General features: G+C 41.5%; 1 protein-coding gene across 4 annotated transcripts in view; it reads left to right on the top strand.

Annotated features, from left to right (window-relative positions):
• The first annotated feature begins 9,219 nt into the window (after positions 1-9,219).
• Positions 9,220-14,558, top strand: part of WFS1 (wolframin ER transmembrane glycoprotein) — a 34,349-nt gene continuing 29,010 nt past the window's right edge. Inside the window, exons 1-3 of one of the 4 annotated variants that reach the window (XM_071808561.1) lie at positions 9,298-9,434; positions 9,823-9,878; positions 11,423-11,614. In XM_071808561.1, coding sequence (XP_071664662.1) covers positions 11,428-11,614 — 187 coding nt within the window. In that variant the 5' untranslated portion in view covers positions 9,298-9,434; positions 9,823-9,878; positions 11,423-11,427. The other 3 variants (XM_065837372.2, XM_065837370.2, XM_065837371.2) reach the window with 3 other exon arrangements.

Below are 14,558 nucleotides of genomic sequence, written 5' to 3'. Positions count from 1 at the left end.
CAACTTGGGGATATTTATTATCACTACAAAGTTTGTTATTTGTTTGTTCATCTGTTTATCATTATGAGAAGCTCTATTTCAGTGAATTAGTTACATCATTATTAGGCGTATCTAGTGAAGCCTATTTATGCCTATTTAGTTGAGAATGTGCCTTAGATATCTAACTGTGGTTTTGTGTATGATGGTTTGAAGTTGTAGTGATCTTCTGCAGCTGTAATTTTCCTGTACTTGAATGATTCTTTCCACTCAAACAGAATGTCTTAATATCATTAGATTATTCCAGAATGTAGAAGGCAGTAAAGTTTCTACTTCTGCACACAACATTGCCTATTGAAATAATATTTTAGACTTCTTTTTTTTTTTTTTCAAGTGAACCAAAAAAGAAGGGAACACATAACAGATGTTCTTTTTAAAAAACAACTTTTGCCACTTTTTTATCTTAGGTATTTGTGTTCAAAGGCTTTTCTTCCAACAACCTATTAGAAGCACATGAAAACTAAAACTGGTATTAAATTGCACATTCAGTATAATTTTTCAGGTGTATGGATTTTTCATATATACTCAGATAAAACTAGCAGTTATGTTTCATAAGCTCCTACAATAAAGGCAGTAACTTGAAATCACCTTACATTGTCCTTAACCTGAACCAAATGGAATATCCTATTTCAAACAATGCTATAAATTATTTTTCTATGCAATTTCAACTTCTATACAACTATGGTAGAAGAAAATAATGCTTGTGTTACTGTCATATTGTCCTACATCATAGGTCTTCCTTCATGCCAAGTTTAAGCATTTTGGAATAAAGTGAAAATGGGCAGTTTATGTGATCACACATGTTACAATAGGTTTAAAATTCAGAATGGACATGAAAGGATTCTGACCAGTTCTGGTTTCTGCGGTTACAGTGAAACGGTTTGGAAATACTTATGAAATGTTATGTATGTACACCTCTACATGGGGGAGCAGGAAAAATTAATTTACTGGCACAGGATTTGTGGCAATTTTTACATGATGGGTTTACTGCCAGAACATAGAGTTCTGCTGATTGAAAATGTGAAAAAGAACTCTGTGTAAAGTATATAGGATGTCTCCACCTCTTTTCTTAGGACTTGACTGACTGGATGCTGTCCTCTTCATTCCTTGTGAAGATCATCTTGGGGCACTCAAATCTTGTCAGGTGTTATCATAGAGAACTCAAGAAAACAACTGAGTGACTTGCATGCCTGTGTGTGACAAGACACTGAAGAGTCAGGTAACTGTTGTTTTGAGATGCCACGATGGTTATATCTTATGGTTTTCTCAGACATGCCCTCTTTTTCTTCCTGGTAACTTTTCTAAGAGAAATTTGAGTATTTTTCTCACTGGTCAAGGACTTCTTACAAGCTGTCAGACCAATAACCAGGCTGCAATAAATCTGGAAGCCCAGAGCATGTGGATCTCGTACTACTGGTTTAAGCAGGTGCACAGGTCTGCAGGTGGAGTTTGTCACGTGTTGTACGGTGACTGTTGACCATGCACAGCAAGTCCACCACTCCTGGCAAATGGGAGCCTTACAGTGCTTTCTCCTCCAGCAATACGGGATCAGAATACAGCAGTTGCACATCACTTACAGAAATACATCTAGATTAGAAGTCTAAAAAGAGCACTGAATTTGTAGATAAAGGTGTGAATTTGATCAGTCTAACTTCAAGCTAAAATTGTGAGACCTCTGTGAGGTTTAAGCTCCCACTAGTAAATTAGCATTTCACACCGTCTGTTCTTTGTGGTTTCATCAAAAGGAAAATTTAATTGATTTCAGTTTCAAAGGAACCAAGTGGAACATGTATTTATATTGAAACAGATTTTAAGAAACTAACAATGGATATTGCCCAGCACTCTGCAGTCTGTTCCCAAAGACAAATTATTTTTTTAAGTGCTTGTCACTTGGGACTTCAGGAAAGTCACATTTTCTATCACCTTCACTTTATTATACATCACAATTTTTCCTCCTCTGATTAGTACAATACATAACGTACATCTCTACCAACTACAATATAGCAAATGCTAAAAGAATGAAGAGTGTTATTGCCACCTGGTGGAAGCCTTGTATGTATAACTTAGTAATTACAGACAGCATTGTGAAGATGTTGAAGTGTCTCAAGCTGACCAACACCATCCTGTGAGAGAATACGGACTAACTGCATTCGGCACCATGATAATAAGTAAGTTATTGCAATTGCTATGGCAAAACAGCATTATTAAAGAGTTGCAACCTGACCTTACACCCCTTTTCATGTCAGGTAAAGTCACTGTCAAAGTTGGTAGATTCCACTGTTTGTGATGTTAATCAACAGAACTGGAGTACTGACATGCAAAAACAAAATCTGAACAAGTATAGTGAAATATATAACAAAAAAGTGACATATAATAGAAAAGTTATATGTAAAAGGTTTAGGAAAGATAAAAGGTGACTGGACAAAGAACAGAGGTTTAAATCTGCATTTCAAATTGTCTGAACCCTTTCTCTTTATTATTGTATGCAATTGACAATGAATAATTTGAACTTTGCAAATAATAATTGTGAAATTCTCTATCCGATAATTCCTTAACACTTCACTGTCTTTTCTGTCAAAGTGCTTATATTCAAAGCTTTGAAATATGTGGCCAGTTTTTTAGGCAGGAAGCAGTGAGATTTGGAGACAGCAATGTTGACGCAAATATGATTTGAAATGTTTAATGACTAACTAAAAACCTGAAAGCCACAACATGAGAGAATTTGATCTGACCTGTAAGATGAACAGCATAGATTTCCTGTCAGAAATTTAGTTTTCAATGTGAGTTTTGCACATTTTAAAAAAACTTCATTAGGTTCTACACAATCTCTTTTACAGAGTCCATCACATTAGACATCAATTAAAGTGAGATGTAGCAACTCAGTCTTTCAGAGAGCAACTTATACATAACAACATGCCTATGTTTGCTGCTGTGTAGTAGATGGAATCCTGGAAAGATCTGAAGGTAGTTTATAGAAAACTTTTTGTAGTATCCTTTGCAAATTCTTATTGCTTTATGTTTCAAGCCATGTAAACTTGTCTGTTTGGCAAAGAAATGGCCGTTTCTGTTCATTCAAAATGGCCAGAGATTACTTCCTCCTGAAATATGGGAAGATGGTTATAGCATAAATTCAAGGATTGAATTAACTAATTCCAAAGCTAAATCTCCTTTAACCATTACTTTCCAGATTTAACACTGTCAACCATCACAATTTTTTCTTGCTATAATGATGTGCTCCTGCAATTTGGGAGGAACTGAACAGAAAAATCTTGGCTTTAGAGATTTTTTTTTTTTTCAATCCATTCAAGTTGTTCTGCAAAAGAGAGAAGGGAAGTGGTTACTCCAATATGCTTAGGTGATAAAAATGTATATAATATATCCAGGGGTTAATTCATAATTATATTGGGGTCAGGATTTGGAGAACCTGTACATTTTACAGCAGGCCTTGCAGAAAACCTGGCATCACTGCCTTCTGATCTGTGTCTCTCATGCAAAGTCCAGTACAAGGATGTACTTCAGAAAGCAAAAGCAACCTCTGGCACTTGGGAGCACTGGAAATTACCTGAATCACGCATGGGGGTTTTGATAAAGAAATATCTAAACAAAATTACAGAGAAATCATGAAAGATTTTAAAATTCTTTATTTATTTAGTATTGTCTGAGGGAATGTTTTTGGTTTATAGTTTCCTGTTAATGCCTTGCAAGCTTGTTTAATCCATAAAGCAGTCTGTCATATAGTCAAACAGATGGTACACATATGTGTCCCCTTAAACAGGTATCAGTATGAACACATACAAAGTTCTACATGCATCACCTTGGGTGGCACTGATCTGTTTCATTCATTCACACTAGAGGTCACTGTGAGCAAAAGATTATGTTCAAGTTGCAAAGGAAAGAACATCAATGGATCAATTCACAGGACGAAATTCATGTCACTTTGCAACTTGAAAGGTTGGTGCAAACTCATCTTCATTAACTACATTGTTTGAGGGGGACCATGGTACTTCCTAATGCAACCTCATGTACTTACAAACTATTTATAAACTTGAGAGTAAGAAGTTGCTTCTGTCAAGAAATTCTCAGTGCTTAAATATATCCAGTTTAATTTTTGACAAAACTTCATGTCTGGCAACACCAAACTGATTCAAAGTAAGACTTCCAGACTTTGTTGATACTTGTTGCTGTTTTTCCATGTATTAGCATTTTAAGTAATATTCCTCCCATCTAGGAAACGTGCCCTGTTCTCTCTAGACTGCAGCAGAACAGGACAAGTACAACCTTGATTCAGGTGCAGCTTTAGTTAGGCAGCCAAGTCCCATTTACATCGTGGATTAGCAATAAAAACGGTAGCTGGCTGAGAGTGAAGTTTTGAAAAGAATCAAGAACATTCAAAGAAGCGAAAGAGGGGCACAATTCCCTTCACCTGCTCCAGGGAACATATCCAACCCAGGACTCCTCTTCCAACAGCTGCTGTATCCAACCTCCGCAGCTTTGCTTAATTATCATCAGTGTCAATCTGGTTGTACCTGTGCCTGTTTTCAAAATCTTTTCCTCTTTCAGAGTGTATATCCATGATTAGAAAAGATAGCCGAGAATTAAGTGCAAACTGAACATCCGACGCCACAGAAGTCACCTACAGTGTTGGTGTTCATGAAAAGGAAAATGTTGACCCTTTCCTCACAGCTGAGAGAGCTTAGGGGAGAATTACAGTGTTGCTTTTTATATAAAGCAATGAAGATGAATACTGTTCACCTGCTGCCATCCAAAGAGTATTGGGCACAAGGACAGTGGAATAAAGAGAGGTTAAAGGAGCAGTGGACAGGGAAAGATGCTCACCATTACCATATATACTTTAGCACACGAAAAAGCCACTCTAACCCTGAAGTGACAGAGGCGTATCTAATACATAGATCTTGGGAAAAGAGTCTTCATTGCCAATCTTCACAAAACTCCCCAATTCCTATTTTTCCATGCTTATTGTGCCCACTTTCTTGTATTTTTATTTGTTTCCTCCCACCTTTGCCTTTTATTAAGTCTTTCTCCTTCATGTCCATCCCAAATGGCACAAACATCTTAGCTGTTGACACCATATTATTGATGCTCCAAATTCTATGTCCATCGTCTCAGTGTGCTTAATGTATTAAGCTCTTTCTGACAGAAAATACCCACTGCTTTAGATTTACAAACCACCTTCAAAAAAAAAAATTAAAAAAAAAAAAAAAATTAAAAAAAAAAAAAATCTGTTTTCAGCTTGGTCCTTAGTCTGCCACAATGGTATCCAGCTGCTTGTGAGGTCTGCTGGAGCTTTTATTGCACTAATTTTATGCTGATGTAATGCTTCCATCAATTAAATGATAATGGTAAAATGGGTGTAACAGAGTAAACAACAAAACCTATTATTTTGAAATAACAGCTGTTCTCTTAATTGGTAAGGTGGGGCAAAAAAAAAGAGATGACCTTTGAGACAGCTTTTAGTACAGGTTTTTTAGCATCACTCAGACATTTTCATTTCCATAATGTACTTCCTTTCATAACTATTCAAGATGCACATGGCACTTCTCCATGAACTTCTCAGCTTTTCTCACTCTTATAACCAGAGCACTGCTGACAATATTTTTGCTGGGATTAACATATTACAGAAACACCCAGAGTAATTACATCAAATCTGTTTCTGAATGCAGGAGGGACTGAAGAAATTTACTCTTATTCAGAGCTGTTGTGACAAACACCAAGTTGAAGGCTGTTTGTTGGAATGATTCATACTTCATGCAGGTCTGTTTTCCTGGAGGATCACTGCTTTCTCTCTCTTCATTTTAAGAACAGTATGATTAAATAGTTTTTCCTCTGGACTGTTGAGAAACCACTTGTATGCCAGCAATATTACAAATGTGATTTCATTTCAATAATATGATAGGTAACTCAGTTGGGATTGATTTAGTAACAAAATGTTGTATTTAAATGTTGTTAAATCTTGTTTTCTGATGTTTTGAATTAAATTTTCTAAGAGACAGACTTTTCTTAAAACCTTTCAATACTACACACATGCCTAGATGCTGAAATAGAAATTTCACACGAGAATGTGAAAATGTCACTTTGTATCCCATGCAGTTTAACAGAGGTGACACATGAGTTGCTCAGATCATTAGATATCCCTGTTGAGGTATAGTTCTTGAACTCATTGATGATTATATGGAAAAGCAGTTAATTTCAACCTCTACCTCAGTACTGCACCAGAGATGTTCAGGCAATCTGCTGCTACATTTTATCCTATCTTAAGTAAACAATGTTTACAGAAACCAGCTAAAGTCAACAAACTCCACTCGGTAAACTTATGAAATATTTGTAAAAGGATTATTGATTCTCGAATACAAAAAGAAATTGGCTGAACTGCAACCTTTTTTATTTTGCTCTTGTTGAAATAAGATTTTTTTTTAATCTGGGCTGGCAGGAATCTAATGCAGTTCAACAACGAGAAGGGCAAGTCCTGCACCAGGGAGGAACAACCCCAGGCACCAAGATGTGCTGGGGCCCACCCAGTTGGAAAGCAGCTCGGCAGAAAAGGACATGGGGGTCCTGGTGAACACTGCATTAAACATGAGCCAGTAATGTGGCCTTGTTGGAAAGAAGGGTAAGAGAATGCTGGGCTGTGTTAGAAGTGTTGCCAGCAGGTGAAGGGAGATGATCCTTCCCCTCCACTCTGCACTGGTGAGGCCACAGCTGGGTCCAGTTCTGGCCTCTCCAGTACAAGACAGACATGAACAGACTGAAGAGGGTCCAGCACAGGGCCATAAAGATGATGAAGGGACTGGAGCATCTCTCCTATGAGGAAAGAGCTGGGGCTGTTCAACCTGGAGAAGAAAAGGCTCAGGGGGTGTATAAATAGCTGAAGGGAGGGTGCACAGAGGATGGAGCCAGGCTCTTTCCAGTGATGCCCAGTGACAGGACCAGAGGCAACGGCCACATACAGGAGCCTCCATCTGAACACCAGGAAAAGCTTTTATACTGTGAGGGTGTCCAAGCAGTGGCATGGGTTGCCCACAGAAGTTGTGGAGTCTCTATCCTCAGAGGTACTCAAAAGCCATCTAGATGTGGTCCTGGGCAACCAGCTGTAGGTGGCCCTGCATGAGAAGGGGGTTGGAGCAGACGACCTCCAGAGGCCACTTCCAACCTCCACTATTCTATTGATTCTATGAGTCATAGTACATAAATTAAAAAAGGTGTTGTGACAAATTGTTACAGTACTTCCATGTTTCTTTGTAGCTGTAACGATTAGCAACTGTGATAATGCCAAATGGGTACTAATCATTTATGATAAAGTGTAAGCCAAAGTGAAATTCGTGGAGTTGAAAATGGAAGTTGCCATCATGTTTGAGCTTGGTTTACTCTCAGTAATATTATATGTATGTATATAATGTGTACGTGACAATCCACTTACTGCAAAGGTTCAGTTGTCCTTATGTAAGGACCTGATCGAGTTCAGCAATGGCACTAACGTGCGTCTTCAATTTAAGAACGGCCATAAGCAGCCACAGAATATATTTTACATCGAGTCTCTCTCTATTAAGCAGGTTAGTAGTCAGCGGGGCAGCTTTACCCTTGAACCGAGCTACTCTGGAACAGCTCACGCCGTGTGCGACTGTGCCTTGGGTTGGACAGGAGCGGGCACGAGCAGGGGAGACTTCATTTTACACTTGTAACTTTTCCAGCTACCGCCCTCATTTCCACCTGTTCCCTGAGCAAGTTACATCCGTTAAGCACACCCACTAAATATCAAATCAATTGTATAGAGTAATATCTTGAAGCAAACGCGAATAGCAGGGGGAGCAGATTGCAGCAGCAGTTTGTCATATCTGAGTTAAGTCATACTGTCAGTCTAAAGAAACAACTACACAGATAACACAAAGCAGGCATTGTATGTTCCTGATATAGGCATATTAGACTCAGACTTCAAGCGATCTTCCCAAAATAACTGTTTTTCTCCAAATTTTATTTTAATTTGAAGTAAACAGAATATTAACTTCACGTTTGTTGAAACTTATTTTAGGTGAAAGGAAGAATTTCGTCATGACTTCTAAGGCAAGATAATAGTAAGGATACTCAGGACCCTATTTTTGTTTGGGGATTAAAAAAACCCCACCCATGCAGCAACATCAAGTAGGATCTGACATTTTAAAAATGAAACATATAGTAGCTCCCCATGATCTGCTGCAAACTTGGAACTTGTGAAAAATCAACCTAACTGACTAAATTACTCACATGAATGGCCAAAGTTTAAATTTAAATCTCCTGAGTTTGTGAGGTTGGGTGTTTTTTTAGTTTTAAATTAGAAGTTATTCACAGTACCCTGTAGGGACCTTGGCTTACTTATTTTAAAGTCGCACAAAAATAAAAACAAATTTATTGCTTCGAAGTTTACTACCAACACAACACTTGCAGGTAAGTTTCCCAGCCCAGGAGCTTTGCGTGTACTCGACAGAAGTACAGGAGTATGTAGTAGCAAGTAGGAGGGCTGTTAGGAATAACTGGTTACTCGGTTACTACCCTTTTTTTCCCCTCTCTGGAGGAACGCCAGATGTCGGCCAGGCCCGGGAAGCGGTGCCGCGCACAGGAGACACTTGGCTAGAGCTGGCCCAAGCTGTCCCTTCTGGTCCCAAAGGTCCCAAAGCACGAGTTAAGGCCCTGCTCCCGAAGAGCTCTGCCGCACGTCGGACGGCAGCTCGGGGCCGATGCCGCGATAGCTGTCAGGCGCCTCCCCCGGCACTCGGGCACCGCTCAGCGCTGGCTGCCCGGCGGTGCCCACCGCCCGGCCCAGCCCCGCAGCCCCTGGCCCGCCAGCAGCCGCCTCGCAGGGCCGCCGCACGGACCCTCTCCCGAGGGCTGGCACCGCCCCCGCGAACCCGCGCTGCCATTTTGGAGTTGCCCAAGCCCGCCCCAGCCGCCTCCATTAAGATACCCTCTCCCATCCCCCACCGGCAGGCAGCCGGCCGCCGCCCGCTACCGCAGCGCGGGAAGGGCCGCACATGCACACAAGGCGCGGCCTCCACCGCCCCGGCAGCGCCCGCTCCCCATACCGCTCCCCGCCCGCCGGCCGGCCGGCCGCCCAGCCCGCCCCCCGCGGCGCGGCGCGGCGCGACCCGCCCCGTCTCCTCCTCCTCCTCCTCCTCCTCCTCCCGCCGGCCCCCCGGCAGCGGCCGAGGCCTCCCGGGAGCGGAGGGCGGTGAGTGGCAGCGGCGCTGTCCCCTCAGTGGGGAGGGGACCGCGGCGGGTGGGCGGGCTGGGGCCGGCCCACAGGGCTGCGGGCTCCCGGCGGGACGCCACTTGTCACCCAGCTGCCCGCGGAACCACGGAGAAAGTTGTTGCCGGGAGTGTGCGCTGGTGATTTCGCCCTGCTGGGCTCGGTGAGCGTTTGGGGCGGGGACCCCGGGCAGGACGGCCCGAGCTGCCGGCCTCCCATCCCCCGCCGGGCTCCGGCTGCGCGCTGGGGCTTCCCGGCCTTTCGGGGCGGCGGTTCCCACCCGGGCTCCTCTAGCCTCACGGGGAACGAGGCCGAGCAAACTCCGGCTCTCCCGTCCCGTCCTGCCCGTCGGGGGCGGCGGGGCGGCCGTACGTGCAGAGTCACCGCTGGAGCGCGGCTCGGCCGGGCGGGCGTCCCGGGGCGGCGGAGTCCCGGCGTCTGAGCAACCCGGGCTCCTGAAAGGCTTACCCTGCCCCCCGTCCCCGGCTTTTCAATAAATTCCGAAGTCCAATCTAAGGGTCAGCTTCCCTTCACTTCTGATCTTGCACTAGGGAAACTTAGTGGTGCCCTTTGTAGGATAAGTGCAGAGCGACTTTTGGGACGGGAGGTAAGTGCTTTCTTGTTCATCGCATGTGTACCGGCGGAATGCCTTTGTTGTCTGGCTCCCATTTCTGCGAGAGCTCCGCTTCCCCAGAGCCGGAGTCTCCCGCTGCGGCGCATCCTCCGCCCGCCGCCCGGGCTGCAGCCCTAGCGCCTCCTCGTCCTGCTCGGCTCCCTTTCAAAGCGCTAAGGTCAAGTTGAAAAACAGATGCAAAGTAACTTTTGCGATTTTACAGTGGTTAAAAATACTCGTGCTGGTTTACTGGGAAAGTATTTTAATCTCTGTATTTTCCTAGGACTGCTTGAAGGTTGAACTGGACTGTGTTGGTTTATTTATAACTTGATGTAGAAACATAATACAGAAATGCATTTACTTAGTAAAATATTTTCTGGTTTAAGGAAGCTTAACTTTGGCAAGCAAGTTGCCTAAATTACAAATAATATTTTATGGTGGTAATATTGCTGGTACTTTTAGCATCCTTTAAGTTGTTGGCTGAGTTAGGTAGTGTATCTGTGGTTTTGACTATACTACCATCATTTTTACAAGGACATCTTCAGGTCAATAGTCTGAACATACAAAATTAAAAAGTATGGTTTGTAGCCAGACACCTTCCACAGTGTTCCTTGTAAATTGTTTAACTTCAGGGAAGTTACTCCTAAGCAGCAAGAGTTACTCTGGGTTATACTGCATAGTATATGCACACCTTGCTACTTTTTGTCTTGCAAAAGCTAAGCTGCCAGTAAGCACTTACTGAAAGTTCACCGATTAAGGAGCTCTTTACATCATTTAGGGAAGTGCTTACAGTGTAAGTTAAAAGGCCTTCTCCCATAAGCAATTAAAAGGCCTTTCCCTACCTGCCTTAGTGTTTTGGTTTTTTTGGTTGGTTGTTTTGGGGTGGGGGTGTTAATAACTATTATTTATATAAAATTGAACAGTAGTAAATAAAGTCAGCTTAGTTTAGATCGTGTGTATTTCAAATGGAGACATCTATAAAGAGGTGGTGTCCCCCTCCTCTTTTCCAGTTGGCAGAGTTCTACATCTTCTTCTTTGCCTTCTTACCTTTCTTGTCTTTCTCTGTTAGCCAGTTAGGCAGTGACTGTGAACCAGGCTCTTGATATGAAATGTATTTTTCTATCATTATAGACCTGTCAGTACTGTTCCATAAGAAGTTAGGGGTTAGTCTTTATTTCTTGCATGAGTAAGTAGAACATTAGATTCAAAGAAGTTATTTATATGCAGTACTTCAAGGATTGATTAGTTAATTTTAGCATTTATCTACACTTGAGAGTCAATTCTTATTTAGTTAGGAAGAAAGGCAGTTGCTATTCTGGCACAATGCTATATATGGTCAGTCTTATTCAACAATAGCTGCTCATGCTTGGAATTATTGAAGAGTGTATAAATACATCTTGAAGTTACTGTCAGCCTTCTTGCCCTTTTCTAGGCTTTTGTTCAATGATTTATACAAATATATTTGGACTTAAAACTTTAACTCAGGTTTTATTTTTTAACCCTATCTAATAATTAATCATTATTCTTTTCTTTTGCAGCTAAAATGAATTCAGATCCTCATCCCCCCTCCAGTCCCTCTCAGCCCCAGCTGCATCTTGGAAGGTCCCAGCTAAACGCTGCTGCTGTGGATGATAGTGAGAACAATCAGAAATCTCGACCATCCTCAGGAGATACTGCAACTTCTTCAGTTCCTGGCTACTCCCATAGCAGGGAGAAAGCTGAAAAAAATGGTAAGTGTGAAAGGAATTTTCATGCAAAATTGGCTTATGTTAAACATTGGGAGATTATTGTGTGTGTATGTATTCTAAGCTCTTTTTCAAGAGACACTGTAAAGTCAAAAATAAATTTTTCCAATTTCTTTTAACCTGTTGATGTGGAAGAGACTTTTCTTCTGCAGCTTACTTTATGCATATTTTTGAGGGTTTTTTTCCATCCAATTTTTCTTATGTGCACAGAGCACCAGGAAAGAAGTTTGTTTGAAAAATTGACAGGAAGAATTAAATGTAATTTAACATAATGTTAAGGTTTTGATTTAATTTCTTTACTTGGCTAGATCTCATGCTACCTAGAGCTTTAATATGGATTCTACTGTGGATGAATAGGTACTACTGTAATGAAGACTGAGGGAATAACAAACTGATACATGAAACCAGAGCAACAGCAGTGAAGTTAAGATCAGCAAGCAGATAAGAAGTTGGAGTAAGAATCATGATACATTTTGAAAGGCGGAGTGATGGTCCCCTCCCCCTAGTCTGAACCCATTATGTTTCAGAGACTGTGAAAACTGATGGAATGAGATATCTCGTGTAAAAGGTAGAAAGCAAAATACCTGGCTCCTGTATGCAGCTGCTGAGTTCCAGTTTTAAATTCAGTTTGTAATCTAACACTTATGCAAGAGGGTCTTGTGTTTGAGGTCTTGCAAAATTACTGTTCTTTGACTTTCTTTAAAATTGGACTTTTGATTCTGAAACCACGTATGTGCATGCCCTTACATTCATAAATATGAGTCACTCTGTGGAAGGTAATAAGAAGAGTTTAAAATTGTTAAATGTGTGAAAAACTACATGGCATGTATGAGATGCAGCTGAGCTCTGCACATAGTTCAGGCCAGTGTTCAGCTGTGTTAGCACATCTACTGTTTATATCTAATTCAAAATTGACTGTTGGAACCTTCTGGGTTCTTTGTTATTAAAAGGCACATTCCAGATAGAGGGGAATTTTTTTGATACCTGAATTTACAACATGCGTCCGTGTATCATTACCAAATTTGTCATCTCACCCACCCATAAAAGAATTTGGAGGCAATGGAAAATTGAGACTTCTAGCATTAATTACATGATTATTAATTTAGAATGAGTGTTAACAGGTATGCTTTCTTCCTTCAGTCTCCAGTTTTAGTATGCTTCAGCAGGGAAAGAACAGCAACAACATGAGGAATACAGTATGGAGTTATCTTAGACTTTGTTATAATATGATTTGAAAGAGGAAAACATAGGCTTCTGTTGTTGGTGCCTACATTCATGCAAGATGCTGAAGATGAATACAAACTATTGATCTAGTGGTGTTCTACACAGATTCTGTCAGGAATTCTTCTTCAGCAAGTTTGGAGATACTCTGTATAAATATTGGACTTTTCAAATTGTATCAAGTTCTGTTTTAGTTCTCTTTCCAGGCTTGTGTATTTACTAATGATTCCTATGCAGTTTTGTATCATAGACGCTTTTGTTTGTGCCCCTATAAAAGTGGACTTTTAGGCTTTGTATTTCTCCAATTCAGTTGTGACTCATTCCTGATTACTCTAAATCTCTTCCCTTGAAAATCTTCTGAGTGCCTGGTGCCACTGTCATTGCCATTTCCATCCCTATCTTCATAATTATCTTGAAAGGCAGTTTTATCTCAAGCCTGTCTACCACATGCCCATTTGCCCTTCCTGCAAAGAAGGTTGCTGGTATCCTGGCCTGCATTAGTATTGCCAAAAAGTGGAGGGAGATGATCCTTCCCCTCTACTCTGCACTGGTGAGGCCACACCTGGAGTGCTGGGTCCAGTTCTGGGTTCCCCAGTACAAGATAGACATGGACAGGCTGGAGAGAGTCCAGCAAAGGACAAGATGAAGAAGGGAAGGGAGCACCTCTCCTCCAAGTAAAGGGTGAGAGAGCTGGGGCTGTTCAGCCTGGGGAAGACAAGACTCGGGGGGTCTTTTCAATGTCTATAAATACCTGAAGGGAAGGTACACAGAGGATGGAGCCAGGCTCTTTTCAGTGGTGCTCAGGGACAGGACCAGAGGCAATGGGCACAGGCAGAAACACAGGAGGTTCCCTCTGAACATCAGGAAACAGTTTTTCTTGTTTGGTTGGTTTTGTGTGGTCGGGGTTTTTTTGGTGTTTTTTTGTTTGTTTGTTTGTTTGTTTTTTGTGGTTTGTTTGTTTGTTTTGGTTTTTTGTGTTTGTTTTTGTTGTTGTTTTTTTTTTTACTGTGAGGGTCACCTAGCTCTGGTGCAGGTTGCCCAGAGGCACTGTGGAGTCTCCATCCTTGAAGGTACTCAAAAGCCATCAGGAAGTCGTCCTGGGCACACAGCTGTAGGTGGCCATGTGTGAGCAGGGGGGTTGGAGCAGACAACCTTCAGAGGTCTCTTCCGACTTCAGCCATTTGGTGATTCTTGAAATATTCTTGCCAATGTATCTGTATTTGTGATCTGTGCTTTTTCTTCCAATCTCTACTTACATATGCTGTGTTTAAGGCTGTAGCATCAACATTAATGTTAAGTAATTTACTTCTTGGAAACACTCATCTCCTACTTATGCAGCATTATCCATATCTTGCAGTGTAATCCAGCAAATTAATGAATGCCCTGGCTCTGACTCAGTAAAGCACTTAAGCACACACACACATCCTCAGCTGCACAGGTACTTCATTTGAATTCCTGTACTAGGCTTTTTTTTTTTTTGTCAGCAGTTTTTCAACCTATCTTCTGCTAATCAATCATTAGGTAGTATTCTTATTATTTCTTACATAATTCATTTCACAATAGGAGGTCACAGTGCTCTGAGAATTTGTTGTGCAAATCAAATCTGAATTTAATGAAAAAACAATGTTCCGTTGTTGATCTTGAGATGATTTGTAGGTATCGGTTTTGTTGCTTTAAAGCAGGGTATTCAGATTTCTACCCAAAGCTG

The sequence above is a fragment of the Patagioenas fasciata genome, chromosome 4 (assembly GCF_037038585.1).
Source record: "Patagioenas fasciata isolate bPatFas1 chromosome 4, bPatFas1.hap1, whole genome shotgun sequence".
In the NCBI taxonomy this organism is placed as follows: domain Eukaryota; kingdom Metazoa; phylum Chordata; class Aves; order Columbiformes; family Columbidae; genus Patagioenas; species Patagioenas fasciata.
This window is presented reverse-complemented; position numbering and strand designations above follow the sequence as displayed.